This window comes from Uranotaenia lowii, chromosome 2 (assembly GCF_029784155.1).
Source record: "Uranotaenia lowii strain MFRU-FL chromosome 2, ASM2978415v1, whole genome shotgun sequence".
Lineage (NCBI taxonomy): Eukaryota > Metazoa > Arthropoda > Insecta > Diptera > Culicidae > Uranotaenia > Uranotaenia lowii.
The window spans coordinates 434,838,107-434,865,233 of record NC_073692.1 but is presented as its reverse complement, the minus strand read 5'-3'; the positions used below and the strand labels follow the sequence as shown (position 1 = coordinate 434,865,233).

The 27,127-nt window shown below is 37.8% G+C and overlaps 1 protein-coding gene across 1 annotated transcript; it reads left to right on the top strand.

Moving 5' to 3' along the window:
- Nucleotides 1-9,772: 9,772 nt before the first annotated feature.
- On the top strand, nucleotides 9,773-18,583 carry LOC129743543 (uncharacterized). Its single transcript, XM_055735582.1, has 2 exons — nucleotides 9,773-9,788; nucleotides 17,448-18,583. The coding sequence occupies exons 1-2, from the start codon at nucleotides 9,773-9,775 to the stop codon at nucleotides 18,581-18,583; spliced, it is 1,152 nt and encodes a 383-aa protein (XP_055591557.1).
- The last annotated feature ends 8,544 nt before the right edge of the window (nucleotides 18,584-27,127 follow it).

Below are 27,127 nucleotides of genomic sequence, written 5' to 3'. Positions count from 1 at the left end.
TGTTTTTTTTTATTTAGATACCTGGTGTTTTGTGTGTCGTGTGCTTCGTTGGGCCGGCCTTCGCTGCAGATGATACTTCTCGGAACGCTCTGGGATTTAGAGATGATGTGGCTAGGCAACTGTCGAGAATTGGCGGTAACTCTGCCAATTCCTCTTCAGTTCCTCAGGCCGGAACGGATCCGTTGAATCCGTTCAGCCTACCGATGGCGCACGGAATGCAATAAGTCCCGGATGGGCGCCTATTCTTCTGGTTTCAATGGCAGTACCAGATGCGGACCTCGACGATTCGACGAAGTCCCAGAATGCATGGACCAGATTAGACTTTTGGGTCCTAGTGGAAACAACAAGTTATGAGTCTTCAACGAGGGCTACCGGGATTTCCTTTAACTCGCGCTTTACCTGATTCGTACTCTCGCACAATCACTTCTTGTCTTCCGCTGTGTACGTTTCTTGTTAGATAGGTAAGACTTTTAACTTTGTCTTTTAACCTGTTTTTGTGTTTTTAGGTTAGGTTTTAAAGAAATGACGATCTTTATCACGATCCTTACGTCTTGGCGGCTAAAGCGGGAAGAAATCTTATTTTTCTTGTTATCGGTAGATCCTCTCGACCCATACAAATTATACCACTTAATTCTGGACTAAAATATTTTAATTTGTGCGTTCTCTGTCGTTCCATTCTAGTACCTCCATTTCGTGTATTTGTTTAAGTGTGCCTCTGTTAACAAGTTGTGTTCTTGTGAGTCCTGCATTTTTAAACCTAGCTAACTATCTTGCTCTGATGATATTAATAAATGAACAAATAACAAATAACAATAACCAATTTATATTTATTTTAAAGGAAAAAGTAGAGAAAGATTAAATTAAGCCAAACTTAAATGAGTTGACTATCGCAACGGTAACACTACCCCATACTCCCCCTTAAAAAAATATATTATATGAAAATATAATCATATTTTTTTAACTTAAGTTCCGTCTAATTAATCCCCGCTCAGAATAGACTTGAACTCTATGAGCATCCCTATGCGCTCAACAACCAATATCTTGCTTGCGCGAAATTAGCAAATATGAACTCTCATACGCCTGAGAGATTATTTATCCACGCGTAAAAGTTGTTGGATCTTCCTCTTTCCCAATAACTCAGTCAAATCAAAAGACTTACGGAAAGAATGAAAATTCTTACTACTGACATGCCGAGTGTTAATCGATAATGCTGTTTCATGAATGTTAAATGAGATGAATTCTAGAGAAAGGTTTAGGGTGTTGTAGTTTGGAATCATAATGTGATTAAAAGATAAGCTCATCCGAAAATAGGGTAAGTGAGACGTCTCATCACCTACGCGCCGCGATTTGGAATTTGTCATTGCTAGTTTTCATATCATGGATCATTTCTATTCCTCATTCGCTTACTATTTCCCTCTGAGCTTTGCTGACTATTGAATCTATTAAGAGAGAGATGCTATAAAAAATATTTTGATGACAAACAGAGACAAAAATAATTAAACCTTCTTGAAAACTTCTCAACACTCAAGCCTCATCGAACTCAACGTCACTCATTTTAGCTATTGAAAACAATGCATCGGTTTTACTCGTCCATTTCATGCGACTATTGAAACAGACGCGGTTGTGTTTTGGGATTGCTGCGGTAAGATGTGATTTTTTTTTTTGATTTACTTTTCATTTTGCATTGTCGTGTCTATCTACGCTCTACTGCGGAATACCGGGCTTAAGATCTGCCGATGAGAATATTCCCAGGATCTTTCCCTTTTCATCGGCTAGCTCGTAAGAACTTGTTCCGCGACGTGAAATAATAGTGCAGGGGGTGTATATTGGACCAAATTTTGCATTGTGGCTTGCTGAAGCATCTGAAAGTGCAAAATATCTTTTGAATACCTTTTCGCCTACTTGGTACTCGGGAGCAGGTTTACGAAATCGGAGATTATAGGCTCTGGCGCTTTTGTCATATGCCTTCTTTAGATTAGTCTCTACTAATTCACGAATTTTCTTATTAACTGTCGTTTTCAATTCGGTTCTTTCTTTCACAGGTCGTAGATTGATGTCAACTTGCTGACGATGTTCATCTCCCGCTTCCAAAATTTCATGCCCGAAAAGGATTTTATACGGGGTGAACCCTGTCGATGAGTGAATAGTGTTATTCAGTGTATGCTCCACTTCGGCTATACGAGAATCCCATAGTCGCTGATCCAGTCGGACATATGTCCTAATGCAAGCATTTATGCTGCGATTGAGACGCTCGACTGGATTAGCTTGACTATGGTGTCTCGTATTGGCCCAGTGCTGTACCTTGTACCGTTCTAAGAATGCCTGAAAATCTTTACTTAAAAAGCTGGACGCGTTATCGCTTATCAAAAATTCTGGTACCGAGAAGCGTTGGAACCACTGTTCCTCAAGGATTTTAATAATCAATGGAGTCGAAATTCGTTTAACTGGAACCAGAACTGTCCATTTTGAAAACAGGTCAAGCAACACCAGTAGATGTGCATTTCCTGATTTCGATCTGGGCAGGGATTGAATAAAGTCAATCGCCAGTATCTGGAACGGCTTTGTTGCGATGCGCGGATTTCCTAAAGCTGGATGCTGTGATGTTGAGGAAGGTTTGCACTCCTTGCATATTTGACACCTTTCCACAAATCTCTTTACTGATTGAGACATTTTCGGCCAGAAATATCTCAAGCGTACTTTTCCTAATAGTTTTTCATGACCTATGTGAAAGTTTTCTTTGTGTACCTTTCGGAGAATTTGTGGCCGCAAGCTCTCCGGAACACAAAGCTTCCAGTCGAAGGAATAATCTAAAACTGCCGATTGAGTAGGAAGAAACTTGTAAAGTTTTCCCCCTTCGACTTTGAAGTCGACGTAATCCGATGGAGACGTTTCTACTTTAGTGAGTAATGTCGCGTACCATGAACTCCCCACAGTACTTAGCTCATCCAGATCGAGTGAACGAGATAGAGCATCAGGAACGATATTGTCCTTCCCCTTCCTGTGGCGAATTTCAATATCGTAACCCTGAAGTTCTATACTCCATCTACTCAACCTGGACGAGGGACGCCACTTCCCCTTCATAATGTGGGTTAAGGCCGAAGCATCGGTAACCACCACAAAATGAGTTCCTTCTATATACGGACGGAATTTTTCTATTGCCGATAGTACTGCTAACCCTTCTTTTTCCGTAGCTGCGTATGCCTGCTGTGCCGGAGACAATTTTTGGGAAAAAAAAGCGATGACTTTTTCCCCATCAGGATGTTCTTGCGTGAGGATCGCCGCGATTGCGCCATCACTTGCATCGCTTTGAATCGCGAAAGGCAATTCGAAATTTGGATAAGCGAGTACCGGTGCTGCTATCAGTCTTTCTTTCAGTTTCCCAAAAGCTTCCGTGGCTACCGGATTCCAATTAAGTGACTTCGGTTTATTGCGAAGAAGACTCGTGAGTGGTGCCGCTAGTTCGCTGAAATGGGGAATAAATCGGCGATAGTAATTCGCCATCCCCAAAAAGCGCCGAAGGGAACGGAGGGACTTGGGGCGCTCATAGTTGACAATGGCCTCGATTCTATCTGGGTTCGGCTGCACTCCTCGGGAGGACAATATGTACCCGAGGTATGGGAGCTCACTCAGACAGAATCTTGACTTGTCCAAGTTTATCGACAGGTTTGCCTGTTTAAGACGTCGTGCTACTTCGGTTAGTGATTTGAGATGGGAGTCGAATGTGTCGTTCACGACGACGATGTCGTCGAGATACACGAACACATTCGGCTCCAGTTCTCCGTGGCCTAAGACTATGTCCATTAGTCTGGAGAGTACTGCGCTCGAGTTACAGCAGCCGAATGCTACCCTAGTGAAACAAAATAAACCTCGTCCCAGCACCGAGAAGGCCGTATACTTGCGCGACCTCGGGTGTAGTTCAATTTGCAAGAAAGCTTTCGAGAGGTCTATCGTGGATAAAAACTTACTTGCGCCTAAGCGACTAAGTATACGGTCTTGGTGTGGAAGCGGGTAAGCGTCCCTTTTCGTTCGTTCGTTTAAACGCCTCGCGTCTAAACATAATCGAACTTCTCCGTTTGGTTTGATTACGGGAACAGTGCTGAGTGACCAATCACTGTTGCATGGCTCGATCACCTTTTGCCGAAGCATGTTATCGAGCTCGCGATTAATTTTACTTTGCATTTCAGGTGAGGTGGGGTAAGGGTTTTTACGAACCGGAGGTAAACTTTTGAACTCCTCTTTCAGTTCAATCTCGTGTTTGATAAGGGGGGTCACCTCTAAAACTTCTCCTTCCTTGGCTATTTTGAATTTTGCTTTTACTATTTCTAGCCGCGATATTTGAGTTTCAGTAAGATTATTTTGATCCTCACCGGTTAAACCTAGTTCTTCTATCTCACATTCCCCCTCTCTAGTTACCCCTTCCCCTAGGTTGGAAAAATTTGGAAAATTAGGCTGAATTTTGAAACTTTTCCAAAAATCGCTGTAACCAAGAATCAGTTTACGCTTCAAATTGGGGGCAACTAAAGTTTCTATTATATTGGTTTGAGAATTGAATGTAATTGGAAGGTGAACATATCCTTCTACTTGTACGGAAGCATCTGAGGCGGTTCTTAGGGTGACTTCTGTGGGGAAAATTTTTAACTTTAAATCTTTGATTAATTTCTTACAGCCTACTCCGAGAATGGATCTCTGGGCGCCACTATCCAGTAGCCCTATGATATCTATTCCCATCACGTTTACCCTCGCGTGGGGACGATCATCCCCCTCGACGTGTATCAAAAGCTCGTTCGCGTAGCTTTCCGAACAATAATCGGTTTTCGAAAACGGTCTAAGACCGATCGATTGCATTTCGTTTCGTGTGTGATCTTGATTAGGGTTTTGGAATAGAGGCAGCTCAGCTTGCCCCCTCAAGCTGAACTTTGTGCGTTTTTTTGGCACACTGGACATTGGTTTGTGTTCACATTTGCGAAACCACAAAGCCTACAAAATCTTCCCTTTTCTTCCGGACAGTTCGTGTAATGATGCCCCTCTTGCCTACAATTATAACAGACTCCGATCGGCGGCCGTCTGTACGATTGAACCAATTGCTGTAAAGTTCCCCTCGCTGTTCCTTCCATGGGTTCTAATGTTTCACCCCTTTTCTCCCCTCCCTCTTTTTCTCTAAAGTTTCTTCTGAAATTTTCTGTTTTTATTGGTTGACCTATTTTTTCTTTTTCAGGATTTGGTTTGAAGAAAACACGCTTTTTATCAATGGAATTCGCGGCGTATCGAGGTTTTGGATCCGAGAACATTTCATTGACGTGGCTATGACGATTCCGATTTTGGCCTTCCGTGACCTTCTGAAAAATATTCGCGTTGTTTTCATCGATAATACGACCGTACTTTTTAAGCTTCGCGAGATTTCTGATGCCTGCTGCGGTCATCGCGTTTTTGTAGTCGAATCGAAGATTGCGCCAAATTATTTTGAAACGACGGTGTTCTGAAGGCGGCTTTGTCATTGATCAAAAGAGTTTTTGCATATCATGGCAATAGTCTACGAATTTTTCACCTCGAGCTTGCTTACGTTCTGTTACTTGCGCTTCGATTTGGAAATCTAAATCCGGCGGTAAAAATTCGCGTCTTATTTCTCTTTTTAGTTGAGACCAAGTTCGAAAATCTCGATTTTCAAAACCCTCCATAAACCAGTCTTTTGCACGCCCGGTAAATAAATGAATTGCGCTTTTAAATAGTTCACGATCCGAAATTTCTTCCGATTTTGCTCTCATTTTTACTTCTTTTAGGAATTCCGACAACATCCTTCCGTGATCTTTCCCGTCATATTTCAATCTCCATTCCGCTACCGGTATCCTTCTCAACCTAGCCTTTCCTTCCCTTCTCCGATTCCTTCTCTGTCCCCTCCTTTTGCTGTACCCCGATGAGTCAGATGAGCTTTCAGTCGAAGACGAAGTGGAAAGCTCGGTACTTTCGGTTAAACTACTATCTGAAGAAGCCGCACACCTGATAGATTTGCGACGATTGTCGGAACTTTTCTTTGAGATAGTTTTCTCATGAGTTCTCGACAATTTTGAGGGTTTCTTAAAACGGATTTTAGCTTCTGAGTTCTGGTTAGATTCACTTTCTGAGCCACTACTTGATTCAGCTATTTTGACCCTCCTACCTTTCTTTTCAACTTTTGATTTCCCCTCTTGTACCACTAATCCATCTTTGCTCTGCTCACCCTTTTTATCTTCTTTCTCCTCAACCTGCCTTTCCGATGTACCCTCCTCCAATTTCAAATCAATTGTTTCTCTAAATTTTTCATTTAAATTTGTTAAAAGCTTTTCCAACCTTCTTTTCTTTTCCACTCTTTCTTCAGCTTCTTTCATTCTCTTTTGTTCTTCTTCTATTTGCTTTTCCCGCATCTCTTTTTGTTGCTCAGTAGTTTGAATCACGAAATTTTTAAATAGCTTTATGATTTCCCCTGCGTTTTCCTCTTTTCCCTCTTCGTATTCGCTAAGAACTTTCATTAGTTCATCAGCCCTTTGGACGGATTCTTCCATCTCAACAATTTTTGAGTTCAACGAGTTTGATACTCCCCCTATTGCTTCGTCCCTCAATCCTCTTTCCTCCATTTCATTTCCCGAAACTGTTTCATTCAGCACTTCTATTTCTTCTCTAACTTCTTCCAGGGCCATCGTAATTTCGGATTCAATCTTTTCTGGATAATCAGCTATACTCTCAAAAGTATCTGGGAAGTGAGAAACAAAAGTATCGTTCGCCACCTGTCCTAATTCTGTTATTTTGCTTGCAAATTTGCCTGACTTTGGTGCATTTAGCAACAAATAAATTCGCACCCGATAATGCACTAACCGTGTTTTGAGCTTTAGCCTTTCTAGGGATCTCACCTTGGGGTTCTCGAGCAGATCTTTTATAATTTTAAGTTTAGTATTGATGATTGCTATCTCTCCCTGTGTTTCTTTTCGCGGGTGGAAAGCAACGAAATCCTTTCCGTCTTTTTCTGATTTCAAGCGATCTTTTAGCTTCCTCCGCTTGATACTCTCGTGTTCTAAACCAAAAGGTATGTTTCTGATTGATAATTCGTGCTCAACCTCGTCAATTGAAAGGTGAGACACGTCCATATTACAATACAATTTACGCAAGTCCATGATTTTAACGATTTGGATAAATGAGAACAAAATTTTTGATTTTGATTAATATCTATTAAACAAACTGAGCTATATTACGAACGAAGTAGGTACTTGTTGTTGAAACCAAAACCAACTTTTTAACAAACGATTCACTAGAATCCACCATTTAACATTCAAACATGAAAGTTTTCTTGGTTTCCCCAACTTTTCTGATTTGAGCTGAGAATATTTTTACTCGAATCAAGACCCAAAAACTTTTTTTATGAAAAATTCTAAAACGTACTTTATCGATTGTCGACGCAAAATGTTCGCTGTTGCTCGTGGACGCTTAGTCTGAAGCAGCAAATTAATTAGATTTTCACTTTTTGGTAAGAAGTATGATATCGTGAAACCACTTTGTTACCCAACTCGCATCAGAGACTTTGTTTTTAATTTCCCTGGCTAACTAATTCCCTCAGGCTCACTGTGTTTAACCAAACCTAGAATCCCTGACCAGCTTGTAGTTAGTTGGGCGCCATTTATTACTGTCTGGACCAGAGGGGGCCAAACCTAAGCCCTCGAGTCCCTGGTCGTTCCTCTGGAGACTCAGTGGAGGGTGGGCACACAAGGCCTTCTTTTCTGGCTAGCTCGATCTTGAGCAGGAACGGAGCTCCTCAAGGTCGGCTTTTACAAAATAGCTGATCGCGGACTCTTCGGAGTAATTAAACACACTATCTCTGCAAAATTAGCGTTTTAATGTTTTTTTTTATTTAGATACCTGGTGTTTTGTGTGTCGTGTGCTTCGTTGGGCCGGCCTTCGCTGCAGATGATACTTCTCGGAACGCTCTGGGATTTAGAGATGATGTGGCTAGGCAACTGTCGAGAATTGGCGGTAACTCTGCCAATTCCTCTTCAGTTCCTCAGGCCGGAACGGATCCGTTGAATCCGTTCAGCCTACCGATGGCGCACGGAATGCAATAAGTCCCGGATGGGCGCCTATTCTTCTGGTTTCAATGGCAGTACCAGATGCGGACCTCGACGATTCGACGAAGTCCCAGAATGCATGGACCAGATTAGACTTTTGGGTCCTAGTGGAAACAACAAGTTATGAGTCTTCAACGAGGGCTACCAGGATTTCCTTTAACTCGCGCTTTACCTGATTCGTACTCTCGCACAATCACTTCTTGTCTTCCGCTGTGTACGTTTCTTGTTAGATAGGTAAGACTTTTAACTTTGTCTTTTAACCTGTTTTTGTGTTTTTAGGTTAGGTTTTAAAGAAATGACGATCTTTATCACGATCCTTACGTCTTGGCGGCTAAAGCGGGAAGAAATCTTATTTTTCTTGTTATCGGTAGATCCTCTCGACCCATACAAATTATACCACTTAATTCTGGACTAAAATATTTTAATTTGTGCGTTCTCTGTCGTTCCATTCTAGTACCTCCATTTCGTGTATTTGTTTAAGTGTGCCTCTGTTAACAAGTTGTGTTCTTGTGAGTCCTGCATTTTTAAACCTAGCTAACTATCTTGCTCTGATGATATTAATAAATGAACAAATAACAAATAACAATAACCAATTTATATTTATTTTAAAGGAAAAAGTAGAGAAAGATTAAATTAAGCCAAACTTAAATGAGTTGACTATCGCAACGGTAACAAAATGCAATGTAATCAGTTTTATTCGGAAAAAGAATCCGCTGACCTGGAATTACTAGGTGTTCTTTTGGACTCCAAAATAACATTTTAAAATCAACTGAATTACGTCGTAGCCGAAGCGAATAGGACCGTGGGATTTATTTTGCGAACCACTAGGGAATTCACAAATCCACAGTGTATACGAACTCTACATTGTGCATTAGTTCGCTCGCAGCTGGAATCTGAAGCAGTCGTCGGGTGCACTAGCCATGACATCTGGGTCAGTAGAATTGAATCCGCACAATCCAAGTTTACTCGCTCAGCACTCCGAATAAGCCCCTGGCCAGTCCCGGAAGAATCTCCTACGTATTCACAGTGATGCTCCTGGTTGGATCTGGATACCCTCGCTAACCGGCATGAATACCTGATAGCGGCGTTTGTGGGAAAATTGCTGCTCGGTGACATCGATGTGCCAAACATTCTTGTGAGAGTCGACTTCAACGTGGTGCCTAAACAACTGAAAACGCGAGAACGCGAGATTTCTCCGGTTAGGATTTCATCGAACACTCTACGGTCAGAATGAGCCTATTCGTTCCATGTGTGCAGTGTAATTTATAGTATGATTTAATCAGCTGAACAGCGGCGTTCGAAAAATGAAATTGTTCGACAAGCTTGTCACAAAGTTTTCTATGCAAAATAGTGTCAAAAGCCTTGCTAAAATCAAGCCAAAGTAACACCTGACATTTTTTATCCAGTGCCACTGCAAGTTCATCGTAAATACGAATTACTGCTGTTTTCATACGGTGACCTTTGCGGAAACCAGCTTGAGCATCTGTCAGAAAATTGTTGTTATTTATGAATGTTTACATTTGATCCTTCATTGTTATTTCAAACGCTTTGGATAAAGCACAAAATATGCTTATAGGTCTAAGATATTCAAGTATGTTCTGTTGAGGCTTTTTCTTCAAAGGTATAACTTTTGCACCTTTCCAGCAGTCAGAATAGATAGATGTTCTTATGATCACATTAATAAAATGAGTCAAGTGTTGGGTGAGATCCGACAGCGCTGGTTAGAGTCAGCGAGTTGTTTCGAAATATTGATAAACTAAAATAAATTAGCAACACAATGAATCTAATATCAACAAAATCGGTCAACATTTGCGGTCAAGGGAAAGGGAATTTATATATATTCTCCGAAGCGGATATTTTGCGAACTGCTTTGGAGGGTCAAAAACAACAAAGTTTTCCTAATATTTTGCTTTCAACATGGAAACTGTTTTTGAGATGTTTAAAGTTCTTATTGTAAACAATCTAAAATTTCTTTAATTCACATGACTTATACTTATCCTTCAAAAATATGGTTCAGTGCAATGATTGGAACTATAAATGCCTTCGACATTATATGTTTAAATGTAAGAACCTTTGTATCGTCATTAAAATGGAAAATGGAAAACACACGATGAACAAAATCAAAATTATTAAGCCTTTAAAAGAAAAGAATACATAATAATATTGTAACGCAAAAAAAATCATTGAATCAAATTTTTAATAGTTTTCTGATATTTATTTCAGCATTTCTTGAAATGAAATGTATTTGTTCACTAATGATTTTCATTTTTATTTTAAGAAGCTCTTTCGAACATTCAAATTGGACTGTTGTTGAATTTCTTTTTATTCAATACAATCTTCAGTTCAAGGGCATCATTTTATTATGATAGACTCAAAATTGTATCCCAATCTTATTGCCAAATGTTCGCACCTTTCCTCCCACACTAGAGCAAAAAAACACATCAAAGCAACCTGAGGATTATTTTTTTCCAGGCCAGCAGCCCAAGCCAAGGAAATTATAATGCAACGTTCATGGCACACTTCGGTTGTTCGCAGGCTGGCATATGAAAAGAATTCCCTTCAAGCACTGAAGCAGCGCGCCACTTCGCGTGAAACATTCACAACCGTCATCGGGCCAAATGTATTTATGATCATTTTTATTGAAAAATCCATACAAATAAAATGCTTTGCGGTGTTCAGCCCCTTACTTTTCTATATCAGGCGAACGGTATGGAAAGGAGCAAAAGAAAACTGTAAAAAGAAAGTGAGATATCCGGTTGGAAAAGATGATCAATGGTTGCAAGCAAGCAGGAGAGGTTGCAACAGTGTTACTCCTCCTGGCTCACATGTCGGGGGTGTTAAAATGGAAACAAGAAGGATCTGAATAGCAGTGTAGGTATGAACGAACAGTGGGAAGTGTCGAGTCCAGGATTCTGATGTCTGTTGAATCGAGGCGATAGAAGGCATCACCTCCTCTTGGTAGCTCGATGGGGAAGAAAAGTTTTCTCTCTGTCTTGCCATTTCAGGGAAGCTGTTTCTTTCCCTTACCTTACAATGTTCTCCTATGACGAAGAAGTAAGTCTGGAGGGCGAAGGTCGAAGAAAAAAAGCGGAAATAAAAACCGAATAAATTACACATGCATGACGATTACAATTTATTTTCGTTTATTATGATTACGTGTTAAAAGAAATTCAAACCAAGGGACACCGAAGAAAGGATCTTTTCTTGAACCCGAAGCACGCGTGAAAAGGGACAATGTTCGAACGAAGGGATCCATACAGGGAAACATAAAACCGAATAAGACGGTCGAAAGTAACCGTTTTATGGTTCCCGAAATGACACAGGAAAAAGCGCAACATGATAGATGGCCGAACGTTTCATAAATGGACATAACTGTTTGTAATGCTGATTGGATGTATGGAAATTTGATTAAACTTGCTGTGTTGGAGCTGTTTTATGCACGCGGAAGGGAGTGTGACTCAGAAAGTTGGAGGTATTGCATAATATACATATATTTATTTAATAAATTATACAAAAAAATAGAGGACTCATGTTTGTTGAACAAAAAGATATATGAAAAACGAGCCCTTAATATTAACTTAGCCTGGATTGCGTTAAAAGGAACAAATTTTAACATTGTCATTGTCATTAAAATATCACAAAGATACCCATTTTGATGACTCTGTTACAAAGAAAATTTAAATCTTCAAAAAAAAGCTCACACAGGATCATAACTTTGTTTCGCAGCAGGCGACGTGTTTTTTCGTCATTCCAAAAACAAAGCAAACAGAGCAAGCCGAGCAAATGTGCACAGACCGAGCTTTGGGTGATGACAAAATCTTTGCAAAAGATCCTCCGGCAGCAAAAACCTGTTAAAGGAAACATGCAGAATGTGAAGAATTTATGCGTTTCTGATGTGACGATAAGAATTTTGATTGTGTTCCTTCCTGCTGCTTTCTTCTTCAGATCTTCCAGCTGAAAATGTTGACCGGATTGCGAAAAATTGTGTGCACCACTGAAAAGACAATAAATTTGATTCACTGTGTGTGTCCCGCTTCTGGAAGATAGACTAGCAAATAGGAGACCCAACAACCGGAGGAACAAAAAAAACCGGAGGTGGATCTTTGTCTAGGCAATTGAACCGTGTCTGATGAAAGAAATTGCCTAGGAAATCCAGTATCCTTTTTGAGTTTTATTTCCAAGTGGGGTTTTTGCCCCGCATAAAGGCGGGATAAACCCCAGGAAGTAAACAAAAACAAAAGAATAATGTCTCGGGCATGATCACGATAATGGTTGATAAGAAAGGTCTTCCTTCGTTTCCCTTTTTTTGTGTCACTGCCTCTCTGTTTTGACAAACATGAAAGGGAGTGCGTTTCTTTTCTCGGCGAAACATTTTTCCCGGGGAACCGACGTTCTAAGTTTGGGACTGGGAAATCCAATCATTTATCGATGTGGCCGTTTTGGGTAAATTTATTCAATTCGATTTTGAATCAATTTGATTGATGGTTTTATTTGTTTCTAAACCTTTGGCAGCACTGAGCATTTCCTCATCTCGGGCCTAATGAAATGCTTGAGTCGCAAATTTTTGTAAAAAAAATCAATCTCGTAATGAAGTAAAATTTTCTTTTTTTTTATTAATACTGGCCATGAAGATAACAACTTTTTTTTTTAATTGAAAAGCGATAATGGAAAAATATTAATAACACTTGAAATTTTAGTAGAAAGGAGAAAAGTAAAAAAAAGTATGATTAAATGTGTGAAAAAATAAATATTTGGGGTACCAGTTTTTATTTGAGATGGAAAATCCAGCTAACACTCAGAGATGAAAGACCAAAGTTTTGAATAATCATTCATGAAAATCAAATACCTGCCGTTCAATTATGAGATGCAAAAATAATGTTTAACAATCCTGAAGCTACTCCAATAAAAAAATTAAAGTTTGAGTATAGGAGTCGTGATAGGATTTCTGACTGAATTTCCGATTCAAAGTAAACTCATTTTATGAATTTACTTTAAATCGGCAGGACCAACACGCAGAGTGTTCTCAAGGTTCACATTATGAATTTTCGTTGAATCGGGAAGACCATCCTGAGTAGTGTTCTGAAGGTTCACTTTATGAATTTACGTTGGATTGAGAGGACCAACATGAAGAGTGTTCTGAAGGTTCATATGATTAATTTTCGTTGGATCGGGAGGACCATCCTAAATAGTGTTCTGAAGGTTCACATTCTGAATTTTCGTTAGATCGAGTGAACCATTCTTAATAGTGTTCTTAAGGTTCACTTTATGAATTTAAGTTGGATTGGGAGGACCAACATCAAGAGTGTTCTCAAGGATTGCTTTACAAAGTTACGTTGGTTTTTGATGTCATCATGAAGAATGTTCTGAAAGTTTACTGTCTCTGAAGGGCCAACTTGATGAGTGCCCTGAACTTTTTGGTTTGAAAATTTTTGTTTTGCTACAGGTGCCAGAACATAGAAAAGTTTCTGATGATTACATTTATATCATTTTCTGATAACCAGTTTAATTTGTATGAAACTGCACATGTTCTTTATAAGAAAGCTTTAGTTTTCAGTCATGGTGGGAGCTTCAACTTAAGTTTGATTGCAATAAAAGTTCCAATCAGTGTTCCGACTGAAATTTGATTGCGATAAGAGTTCTGACTGAAGATTGTTTGTGATGAGAATTCCAATCAAAGGCATTGGTTTTCAGTCCAGAGCAGGTTAGAAAAAACTGGTCAATTGCTTCGTTTTTTATTACAGCTTGTCTGGAGCGAGACCGAATTGGAAGTCTGATTCATTGGGAACCAGTATTTAAATCTGTTAAAGAATGAAAAGTTAAAATGTTGTGGTAGTTGCAATTTTTATTTTTTTACGTTCCAAAATGTTAAATTTCAAATATGAAAAATCCATCTAGTAGTTTAGGTTTCAAATTTAAAACCAAGATTCAAATCCGGTTTCTTTTCTCGGTGATGATCCAAACTGGATTTCAATAACAAAAAAAAATGAATAAAGAATCTGAAATCTTTTTTTTTTTATGAAGGACCTTTTTGACATTCGATCCCTGAATCCAAAATCTTATCATTGACATCCAATTTAAATGTTTATAAGCATATTTGGTTCCACAAAATCCAGAATTGTTCTAACCTAAGCTTACCAGATATTTTTTCGCTTATATCCGGACCGTAAAATTTAGGGTTATTTTCCCCAATATCCGCCAATATAAAAATGATTTAATAAAAATCATTATGACAAGCACTTAAAAACATGTTTTTAATATCAAAACACAACCATCACATGAGCAAACATCTGTTTTCTAAACATTCGCGTAATTTTTTCGTTAAAATCTCCTTCCGTTTTTGAGAAATTGATTTTCTCGAAACTGTTGTCAAAATTGCCGAACCTCAAAACGCGCCTATTTATGTTTTAGGTAAAATTTCTGTTTTTTGGCAATATTTCCGTATAATTTCATTGGAAATGCTAGAAACTGATAACTTTCATACGACAAAGCTGAAGTTTTATAAAAATCTATATCTTTTATAACTTTATGGAATAATTTAAATTTAGGGTTGCCATAATGTGGAGGAATTTCATTCCAAAAATAAATTTTATCAAATCTGTTTAAAGATCTTGGATTTGCTCTTAAGATGTTGATTAGAGCTTTCATTTGAAGTTTCAATGATAAAAATCATATATTTGTTCTATTTAACGTTTTATTATAGGGTAGTTGCATTATACAAACATGATGGGAGCAAACAAAAACACTCTCTTATTCCACTTTCCCACCATTCTGAAACCATCATAAAAGCCTAAATTTGTTTTACTTCTAAGGTTCATTTGAATAAGAAACAAAAACCACCCAACTTTTTGTTTTGAGCTTCTTTACGTATAATTTTTAAAAGTCAAAATATTACATCAAAAGATATCAAAATCTTGTATGAATTTTTAATTTTTTTATGAGTTGGTTTATTCATGAAATCCTTTTTTGCATTATGTTCAAAGCGTATCACCCTCAAAATGCATTGATTAGATATGTTGTCTTGTCAGCCATTTCGTCAAACGGCCGTAGGCGCATTTAACCCGATAGGCCCATTTAGGAAACTTTTCCCCTAAATCTTATCTTTTTCATATCTTAGTCGATATGCGAGACTCAATTTCTATAAACAAGCGAGAAATTTTTGAAAAACTGTAATATAATTGAGGAATAGGAATAAGATTTCGAGGTTTTGCCATTATTTCTGAGTCGAGATTATATCTCTTGATAAATTTTTATCGTTCATCGTTGCCAAATTGTCAAAATTGTCAAAATGGTCAAAATTGTCAAAATTGTCAAAATGTCAAAATTGTCATAATTGTCAGAATTGTCAAAATTGTCAAAATTGTCAAAATTGTCAAAATTGTAAAAATTGTAAAAATTGTAAAAATTGTAAAAATTGTAAAAATTGTCAAAATTGTAAAAATTGTCAAAATTGTCAAAATTGTCAAAATTGTCAAAATTGTCAAAATTGTCAAAATTGTCAAAATTGTCAAAATTGTCAAAATTGTCAAAATTGTCAAAATTGTCAAAATTGTCAAAATTGTCAAAATTGTCAAAATTGTCAAAATTGTCAAAATTGTCAAAATTGTCAAAATTGTCAAAATTGTCAAAATTGTCAAAATTGTCAAAATTGTCAAAATTGTCAAAATTGTCAAAATTGTCAAAATTGTCAAAATTGTCAAAATTGTCAAAATTGTCAAAATTGTCAAAATTGTCAAAATTGTCAAAATTGTCAAAATTGTCAAAATTGTAAAAATTGTAAAAATTGTCAAAATTGTCAAAATTGTCAAAATTGTCAAAATTGTCAAAATTGTCAAAATTGTCAAAATTGTCAAAATTGTCAAAATTGTCAAAATTGTCAAAATTGTCAAAATTGTCAAAATTGTTAAAATTGTCAAAATTGTCAAAATTGTCAAAATTGTCAAAATTGTCAAAATTGTCAAAATTGTCAAAATTGTCAAAATTGTCAAAATTGTCAAAATTGTCAAAATTGTCAAAATTGTCAAAATTGTCAAAATTGTCAAAATTGTCAAAATTGTCAAAATTGTCAAAATTGTCAAAATTGTCAAAATTGTCAAAATTGTCAAAATTGTCAAAATTGTCAAAATTGTCAAAATTGTCAAAATTGTCAAAATTGTCAAAATTGTCAAAATTGTCAAAATTGTCAAAATTGTCAAAATTGTCAAAATTGTCAAAATTGTCAAAATTGTCAAAATTGTCAAAATTGTCAAAATTGTCAAAATTGTCAAAATTGTCAAAATTGTCAAAATTGTCAAAATTGTCAAAATTGTCAAAATTGTCAAAATTGTCAAAATTGTCAAAATTGTCAAAATTGTCAAAATTGTCAAAATTGTCAAAATTGTCAAAATTGTCAAAATTGTCAAAATTGTCAAAATTGTCAAAATTGTCAAAATTGTCAAAATTGTCAAAATTGTCAAAATTTTCAAAATTGTCAAAATTGTCAAAATTGTCAAAATTGTCAAAATTGTCAAAATTGTCAAAATTGTCAATGTTGTCAAAATTGTCGAAATTGTCAAAATTGTCAAAATTGTCAAAATTTTCAAATTTGTCAAAATTGTCAAAATTGTCAAAATTGACAAAGTTGTCAAAATTGTCAAAATTGTCAAAATTGTCAAAATTGTCAAAATTGTCAATATTGTCAAAATTGTCGAAATTGCCTAAATTGTCAAAATTTTCAAATTGTCAAATTCATTTTTAAACTTTCTTGTCTAATTCTTACAACACTGCTTAAAATCTTTTTATCAGTAACTAGATTTTTTGCATTGTTGTAGGAAAAAGTTTAGATTTTTTTGTGAATACTTTAACCATTTTGTTTCGAAATATTCCACTTTGAAAGCCTGTTTTAGAGTTATTTAGTTTCAAGTGAAATTTTTTATGATTTCTTGTTTTGACTATCGGATCAATGTGAGCAAATCAATTTTACCATACATTTCGCTTTTCATATCTCTCTGCGCATATAGCCCAGCTCTCCCCTAAGGTTGAAACAGGTATGCCAAATGTGTTCTGAAGCAGGTTTGTGGTAGTTTCTTATCGTTTACCTATGGAGTCAATCATTTTCAAAGAGAATTATAAAACCAAACCGCTTAGGGTTATTGCTTCCAGTATTAAGTTTGCTATTGACGGCAAAAATGTCGTCCAGAAAGTTATTTACAATATTTTTACTGATTTCCGCAATCAGGCTAAGTAAGCCACGTATTGCCACTGAAACGCCAGAGCTAGAAAAATCACCTTTGATCGAATCTAGTTATGAAAATTCGTTAAAAGGTAACATACCCTCATTTTTTATTATGAATACAGTTACCTCAAAATGTTCTTCTTCCTTAGGTTGTACGGTATCATTCGATAGAGATGACATCGGTCAAACGCCACTGTTTCTGATGCCGGGAACTACGGAAATCTACCCAACTATCGTCCAGACTACCGACGTGAAATTTCACCAAGGAGAACAGGTTGAACTTTCCTGCACCGGTGGATTCAAATACTTTAAAAAGCAGAAAACGATCTTAGCAACCTGTGATGGAGGCGTTGGCTTCACTGTTAATGGAGATTTGTACAAGATCTCGGAGCTTACCTGCCAATCGCCATCTTTTCACGAAGCACAACGTACAAATCGGACATGTTTCGAAAATGCTACGCTGATCGAAGTAGGCTATCCGGTCAAGTCTGGATTTTTAAAAATGTACGAAGCCTGCTTCGACGAAGAGTCTTATGTGAGTGTATATTCTCGTTATCGCATGGCACCATGGAATGTAAAGACTCAGAAAGTTCGAAAACGACCGCAGTTTATTTCGAATGGGTTCTACGACGGTCTCAATGTGAACAAAAAGTATAGTTTCGTAGAACAACGGAACACACTGATCAAGATTCTCAAGACAGCCGAGCGTGTAGATGCTTTGCTAAATCAAAACAAAGACTTGTTTCTTGCGAGAGGTCATCTAGCTGCAAAAGCAGAATTTGTTTATGTTGCCCATCAGCTGGCCACTTTCTGGTTTATGAATGTTGCACCCCAATGGCAAAGTTTTAATGGCAAAAACTGGCAACGCATCGAAAGTAACTTACGAGACTATTTGGCACGAAAAAAAATATCCGTTACCGTTTATACTGGGACCTACGGCGTATTAGAGCTTGCCGATACCAATGGGGATCCCCAAAAATTATACCTGGATTACGACGCTGATGGTGTTGCTAGAATTCCTGTTCCGAAAATCTACTACAAGGTTTTACACGATGAGGCAAACGATGCTGGAATTGCATTAATTGGAGTGAATAATCCATTCATCACTAAGGAGGAACTCAAAGAGGATTTCTTCTTCTGTGAAGATGTAGCCGATCAACTCGATTGGTGGAAGTTTGATCGTTTGAATCTGCGCGAAGGTTTCTGCTACGCCTGCCGTGTTGATGAATTCAATGCTGTCACAAAGCACCTTCCACTGCAACCAATAGCGAATTTGTTGCTTTGATTCGATAACAGAGTATCATCGGAGCCAAATGGTTAAGTCCAACAAATACGAATTTTTGTATAAAAAAGAGAATGAAAATAGAACTAAGACTAATTTGTTTCTTCAAACAACTGTTGGTTTTATTTTTTTTTAAATGTTTCCCTATGAAGTTTCCCTTTCTCAGAAAAACCCTCAATACCCGTAAAGGTACCCCCAATTATGGTATTTAATTGTCCGAGTCAAACTTCATCTTCCAAGGCGAGGAATGCCAGCAAAGTTCACGTAATCCGGAGTTAATTCCACGGGTAAAAAAGTGCACCCAGGTCCTTTCCGGAGAATGTCTTAACGTAATCCACTCTTCCGTCAAAGGGATTTGTTTCCTCGCAACCGAAAGCGATAAAAAATCCGTAACCTGCGTGTCCATGGCGATAAAATCAAATGTTCCGGATCGAATTAGGCGCTACTGGGACACATCCCATCGCAGTTATTTATTGCATCGGTATGTTTTAATGGACAGTTTGCACCGATTAAATCTAATCCCCGGTCATAGTATTTGGGGAAATTCCCTCACTTGCACACGTTTTGTCGTTGTTTTGTTGGAGGCCGGCTATCAAAATCGATAAAATTCCTAAACCTACACCCAAAATTCAGCCTCTGTGCCAATGGCGTGTAGTCAGTTTCATAGCATCATTGGTACAAGAAGATAACGCGACCGGCACTGATTCGATTTGCGCCCACCGGCATTAACCTCCCAGCGCAACCGAATTGCGTATGTCTGAATGAAACAAAATAAAAACGTTTTCGCGTCCCTCCCCATCGCATCACAAGCCGAAGAAGGATGGAAATAAATACCGGCCAACACCAGGCAGCCAGCGAACCGAGCACTGTGCGTGTGAATGTAGCAAAAGCAACAACAAAAACATCCTTCTAATTCAATCAACCGGCAAACACGGCTAAGCTGTGCGTGTGTATGTAGCAAAAGCAACAACAAAAACATTCCTTCAATTCACAGGCAAACAACACCGGCCAAGCTGCCCGGCTTTAGCAGCTGTGTATATGTAGCGTGTGTATGTAATAGCAGGCAGTAAGCAAAGCACAGTTCTCATTCAATGGGTTTCCCGTTCCTTCACTCCCGAAGGAAAGGAATGCATTGAAAGGAGGCCAAACGCCGGGAAGCCGCCGTTGTACGTTTTTTGTGATTGATCGGTAACAGAAAGCCTATGACAAATATACCACGTCCTGCATGAAGCTCGAATAGTACACTGGTTAGAATGTCGGACTGGCAAGACGATACAATTGGTGATGTGATTTCGATTCTCACTACAGCGCTGAGGTTTTAATTTTTATTTTCTTGTTTCTGGGATGAATTATCCAATAGGAAGGAAATCCCATAAAATGTTTTTCTTGTTTCGCTTGAATGTAGTGGTCATCATTTTGGTTGGGAGCCGAGTCCTTATGCCAGTTACGGTTTTTCAAACATACCGTCTTCGGCACAGTGCACATTTCAGAGCATTATCGGCACAGAGATTTGCTAAAAAGGCATTGGATTTTTGCAACCTCTTCTATGGGTGTACCGGTCATCAACAAGGACTTGCCTGTCTATTGAGGTGGAAAATTTTTGCCTCCACCATAAATCGATGCTAGGATTTTCGAGACAGCTTCAGAAAGTTGAACCAAAAAATTTTCTCCCCCTACCGATTCGAAATTGTCGAACTAGGCAAGGAAAACAGTCGAAGCATAAAGGATAAAAGTTATTGTCCCTTCAATTTGCGGGAGCGATTATTTCCGGTGTCTCTTTCTTTTTTTCTCTCTGCTCCTGCCCTACCTCGGGTCCGAAAAAACTGCTTCTGGCAGTCAGTCAAGCAGATTGGGATTTCCACCACCAACTTCCCCAACCTCTTCGGCAAAATAAATCAGGATTTGGGACCGAGGAGAGTGCGATCCGAATGCTTTATCCTTCGATGGGTTTCCAGTCGGGCTGCCGAGGAATAAAAACTTTCTTTTCGAGACTCCCCATTGCCGGATATAGACTTAAACTTGTGGTTGGGGCGGATGGGAAGCAGGACATGGGGAACCTGAAAAAAGGACAATCACTCGAAAATGCAAATTATCAAAATTTCAGATTTGGCCCCAAGCTGAGAATGTTTATCGTCGTGGCATCATTGAAAGATGGATGATTTGATATTTTTGGCAACTTTTTGCTTACTTCAAAAAGGAAAAAAAAACTGACAGCTTCCGGGCGGTCCTTTGTCTGGACTTTTTCTTTTTGTATTCGGCTAACTTCCATCAGGAAGATTATATTTTATCATAATCCTTTTTCAAGATTTAATTTAAAAGAGTTTTTGAAAAAAAATGACATATGTATGTATGTTGGACCTAAAAGTAAATATGACATTAACCTTACAGAAGATGGACCTGATTTTACCACTTATATGTTTTGGGACTCTCATGTGATTATAAAATATAAAGTATAACAGAAGGGCGTAACTTGCTTTTTGAGCAAGTTACTTTTAATCGATTATTTTTTTTGATGGACTTCTTTTTAATATTTTCTAATGAAGTGAAGAGTATTTTAGTATAGAGTAAACATTGAGACTATAATACGGATGCAACAATTGAGCCGTAGCATTAGACTGAGTCTATGGGGTCATTTTTGAATTTCACAAACCATGAGGTCTTAAAAGCTTCGTTTTGGTCCAAAACTTATCCATGATTTTTTTTTGCGAAATGTTTAAGTAACGTTTACATGAGTAAATTTGAACTTTTAGGTTTGTATGGGAAAATTGAATATTTTGTACTGGAAAATCAACATCATTTTCGTTTCTTCTGTGGAACTGAGCCTGATTATGGTTTTTACAAGAAAATTTAATTGACATCACTGTTGAAGCCACGCGAAGTATTGCATGAAAAGTAGCCATGCTAGACCTCGCTAAGCACCCAGTAGTGATGTCAATTTAATTTATTGTTTATCAAAGCGAAAAGAGATACCCCTGTTATACTAACATACTAAGTTGCGGTCTTCAACAAAGTTGTTTAGCGGAAAATTTTTTTCAGGAAATTTATAAATTGGCACAAAAACCATTAGCAGGCTCGGTTCCACAGAAGAAACGAAAATGATGTTGATTTTTTCAGTACAAAATATTCAATTTTCCCATACTAACCTAAAAGTTCGAATTTACTCATGTAAACGTTACTTGGAAATTCTGCCAAAAATCATGGATGAGTTTTGAACCAAAACAAAGCTTTTAAGACCCCAGGGTTCGTGAAATTCAAAAATGACCCCAAATCGACTCAGTCTACCGTATCAAACACATATTTGTTAGTAAAAAGATTTGAAATAAAACGCTCTTAATAATGCTAGTTTAAATAAAAAAAGGATTCGTGCTGAAAATAAATCAAGGACTCAATGAAAAAGTTGGGGATTTTTTTTAAGTTTGCGCATAACATTACCAAAGGGTACAGTGCAATTTCAAAGACTTTCAAATAAATGTGATTAAAATAAGATTTAGGATTATCCGTTGATTGAATCATCCTTTCAGAAAATTATTCTATCGTCAATTGAAAGGGTTGATATTTTCTGAAATTCGCACAAAAAAATGTAATTTATCGATTGATTTTTTCTCGATGAGATTATGAAGAAAAACATGACTGCTTTTCAATGTTTTGCCTACTTTTCATTCAGTTGTCCTCAGAAAAAAGGATATTTTTTAAAATAATTTTCTATAGATTATAGTTGTTTAACATTCTTGTGTCATTCACGACTATTTATTATGATTGATGCATTTTGCGGACATTAACTGGAAAACTTATCCAGTGCTACTGAGCTGGAATTTTACTTTTGGGTTCGAACTCATGGACATCCTTGTTCTTCAGAAGGTCACCTTTCACAGATTTGAAAACAATTTTTGTTTCCAAAAAATGAGACCATTTTTTGAGACGTAGAGAAGGACCGTCTTCAAAATGAATCTTGTTTACACCTTTAGGTAGATGTTTACATTTTCCATAAAAATTTTACAAACGAAGAAAAGTTGTATGTTTTTTATTATATTTTATTTAAAATTGCTCTAACGAAGGAGTAAGGACAGCAAAACTTGGCACCAGAAAACAGATTTGGGTCACCCTAACATATACTTACTCATACCTTTGTGTAAATTATTACCAGGAATAAATTGATCGACTGGATTCAAGTCATTGAGAAAAGCAAGAGCTGTTTCACCCTTCCGTCAGATTTTGACCAAAATCAAAGCGTGCGTTGACCAAAATCTGACATAAGGGGGAGTTTTTCCTTTGAACGATCGAAAATAATAAGGAAAAAAAACAAAGCATTTATTTCGCAGTTTGAAACAAAATGACTTTTTCGTCGTAGTCATCATCAGCATGGAAGAAAAACAAATCCGATGGGTTGGGAAACGCTCCTAATGAGGGCTATATATTAAATATTTTTTCCGTGTCGGTCTCCGATTGATGAGAAGCTTGAAGGGCTCGATAAAGTCATGGCTTGCCGAGACTTGACTTTGGCGTAGGGCTTCTGTTCCGTTCCTTCTGTACAGTCATTTTGTGCGCTATGAGAGGAAGTAGGATTAATTAGAAAATTTGTTAACTCGATTAAGATATGAAAGTGGTGGCAACCCCCTTTGGCACTGGTGAGTGTTGCCAACGTTCTTCATCAAGTAGCAATATCGATATGCCCCGTCTGTTGAGGTTAAATGACAGCCATTTTTCATTGAAGGGAACCCCTCTAAGAGCTGAGCGATGTAACTGTAATGATCTTTCTGGTGGGGTTTGATGCATTAGACCAAGCTGATAAAATGATTGATTTCCCTTTTCCCCTATTTTGTTCAAGCGTGCTCCAGAAGATATTGTTATGAATATTTATGTTGAATCTTTCAAACTACTGTTTTCAAATTAAAATTCAACATTTTCAATACTCATTCACACATCGTAGAAAAGATAGAGAGTTTTTCCCGATTACCTGTCTATGTCTGTTATCTAAACCTAGACAAATCTAAATCTTGGCTAGACACTCAGTCATCCATATAGCCGGCCTGCATAGATTTATGGTCCCATCCCAATTCCCAAACATTTCCGGAACTATTCCCGCTTTTGAAAGGCTGAACTTTGTCGCCCGATCTTATAACCGTATACCTACGCCACCGTAAAAGGTTACCTACAGGGAAACTAGGGAAAAAATAATGCTTTCTCCTGTCTTCCTCAAACTCGTCCGGCCAAAAGAAGACGACCCGGGACAGAATGATTAATGAGACTTCTATCTATCCATTTGTAGGACTGTTTTGCACGTGTAGGTGTGGCAGCACTCCTGGAGGAGCGTCGCCGTTGGAAGATATTAATATAAAAACCATCCTTCCCAGGCAGGCAGATAACGGTCGGTCGGGCAGGATTCAAACTGATTGAATGAACGAACATACATACGTACACACATTAGTTCAAAGTTTCGCTACAGCCGATCTCATGCTAGAGCTAGCCGGACGACACACCGGAGGTATTCAAATGAGATTTCCAGGCCTGATGTCCAAATCCGTTATCAAAAGTGTCTTCCAGCAGGACGTTGTCGGCGTAAAAGTTTTCTTATATTCGTGCAAAGATTGTATGAAAGGCAAAACTTTCACTTTTACGGTGCGACTCAGTTGCTTTTACGTATCTAACGACTAATCTCGTAGAAGGGGATGATAAAATCTACTTCTGATCAAACTTCCGTTTTTGTATCCAGGAGTGTCGTTTTTTGCATTTATGGATTGATAATGATCATGATGTATTAGTCACTTCGACCCTTCTCACACTCTAGTTTAGCTTTGCTGCTTATTTTGCTTTCCATAGCCAAAAAATCGAAGGATTCCTTGCGATGGGTTTCGATCCCCTACTCAAAGTCGAAGGATATTGTCAGCTGGTCGGATTATCGTGATACACTGTCATTCATCCGTCCATTTGCCTATTCATCCTGTGGGTCGCCGCCCGCAATTCGGAGCAAAAGGACTTTCACCCTTATGGGTGTTCAGTGCAGCAATAGCATGCCATGAACGGCAATAATGGGACACGATTTTTACTCGACCGGGCGCCCGCCGCCAACTGCGATAATGATTGGTACTCGATGACTTGGCGGAAAAGTCGACCATTTAAATCGTGTATTCGCTGCCATCGAGCAAAGGAGGATCAGGGTGGGTATTTATGACAAAAATTAAAAACGGTCACCAGTAGTCGCATTGAAAATGTTCCAAATAATTGGGATATTTGAATAGCGCTTTGAATACTGGGTTGGTGGTATGAATTACTATCTGATCTGGTCCCTTTTTACCCATTGCTCGTACTGATAAATGCGCTGTCATGTTTTGATCATTTGTCGACATTGGATTTTTTTTAAAAATCCCGAAGAAATGATGAATTGAATAGAAACATTCATGTGAGAATGATAGAAATTACTAAAAATATTTTTAGGAATACTGTTGAACATTTCTTGATACACTTACATGGTGTTCAATAAGATGCAATTCATTTTGAACTGTTAGTTGTAACAATAAAAACCTTTGCACAAACATTATACATTTTGAAAGGTGTTTTCCTTCTATCATCAGACAAACTATTCGTGGTATTGAAGAGTCTTTCTTTATTGAGTGGTCATTACCTATCGGCTTTTCTAATTAATTTCTTAAACATGCGTGCCAGCTAATTTTCATCAACTTTCCGACAAAAATGGTGAAATATAGAATTATTCCACACCATAAACAGAAGAAAAACTTAAATATAAGCTGGTACCTATACTAGGTCTATTTTTTTTGTTCTCTTGCATATAGTGTCTATTTTGAGCTGCCGTTTTTCACATAAATTAATGGTTTTTATAAATAAAGACTTAAAATTATTGGTTCCCAGCTCTACAAATCTGACACTCTTGAATTTATCGGTTATATCCTACATGTTTTTGCACACAGGAAACTGTAATGACATCACTAGCTGACCTGGTGTGCTTTGTTTCACTTTGCAAAAAATAATAATTCCTTTTATGACTTCAGATTTCTTTGCTTTAAATTGATCTTTTTGAAATATATGGACACGGTAAGTAAAAAGTTCAAATACCGGTATTTCGATAGCAAATTACTATCTTCTGCAGTGAGCGTTATTGATTCTATCGAAAACGCTCACTGAAGAAGATAGTAAAAAACATTTCTTGTATACAAATACCATTCCATGCCATCCATAGTTCCATTCTTGATGAGAATTATTCGAAAAATGGGTGACCCTCTCTCCACTTTAAATCTCCCCTCTGGGAGAAGAAGGGGGTCTCAAATCATCAAAGAAACTTTTCCTGTACTAAAGCGAAGGCTTTAGCTGTTGTTGTTGCGATATGCTGATTAAACGAAAGCTTCTGATCAAAGGTTAATCCAAGATTTTTGACGGTGACAACTCTTTCGAGCGGAGTGCCACCAAATGCGTAATCGAAGACCAAAGAGTTTCTGGTTCTATAAAAGCTGATGCACTTGCACTTATCGGCGTTTACTTCCATTCCATGTTTTCCACAGCATGCGAGAAGTCTGTTAATTTCTTCTTGAAGCGCAGCGCAGTCCACTTTAGAGTCAACGATCCGGTAGATTTTTAGATCATCTGCCAACAGTAGTTTTGGCGATTGAAGGAAGGTTGCTAAGTCGTTTATGAAAAGCACGAAGATAAGTGGTCCTAAGTGACTACCTTGCGGAACACCAGACGGCATATTAAACATAGTGGAGTGAATTCCACGGATATTTACGAAGCCTTGGCGATTAAGCAAGTAAGAGTGCAACCATGTTCTTACTCATTCAGGGAAACCATAGCGTTTAATTTTCTCCATCGCGACCATATGAGGTACTTTTTAAAGGCCTTGGCAAAGTCGACGTATATTGAGTCCACTTGCAGTTTTTTATCAGTTGCAGTATGCAGGTCACTTAAACCACTGGAACTAACTGGAAGCAGGAATGGGTATAAAATAATCATAAAAATATTCCGTGTATTCAAATTCACTCCCATGATAAATTCTATTCCATTTGCTTTATTGCATAATTGTTCCCATATTCATTCGTTTGATAAGTTCTTGGTTAATGCAAAAACAATTGTATGGGAGCTCCCCTCTTTCTTTGCTTTATCCCCAATTGAAGGAAAAAGGAGTTTCAAACAAGCATATAAAAATTACTCGTATCCAAATGAGCTTCCTGAATTTTTTTCTCCATTTGCTCAATAAGTTTATCATTTGTCTTTTATGTGAGAGACCCCTCCTCTCTTCCAGTGAGAGGGAGGGGTCTCAAACCATAATAGGAACCTTTCCTTATAGGCCTCAAAAGCACCCACCTGCCATGTTTCAACTAAATCGGTTCAGTAGTATCCGAGGCTATAGGGAACAGACAGACAGACATAAACGACAGATGGTAAACGTATAAAGCTCATTATAATGGTTTAAGATGATATTTATCCAAAAAAAAAGGGGGGAAGATCATTATTAAATTCTTTTTTAAATCACTTTTTTCAAGTTTTGACTAGACCAGTGGCAACCAGCTGCTCGCGAGCCGCATGTGGCTCTTCAGGTGT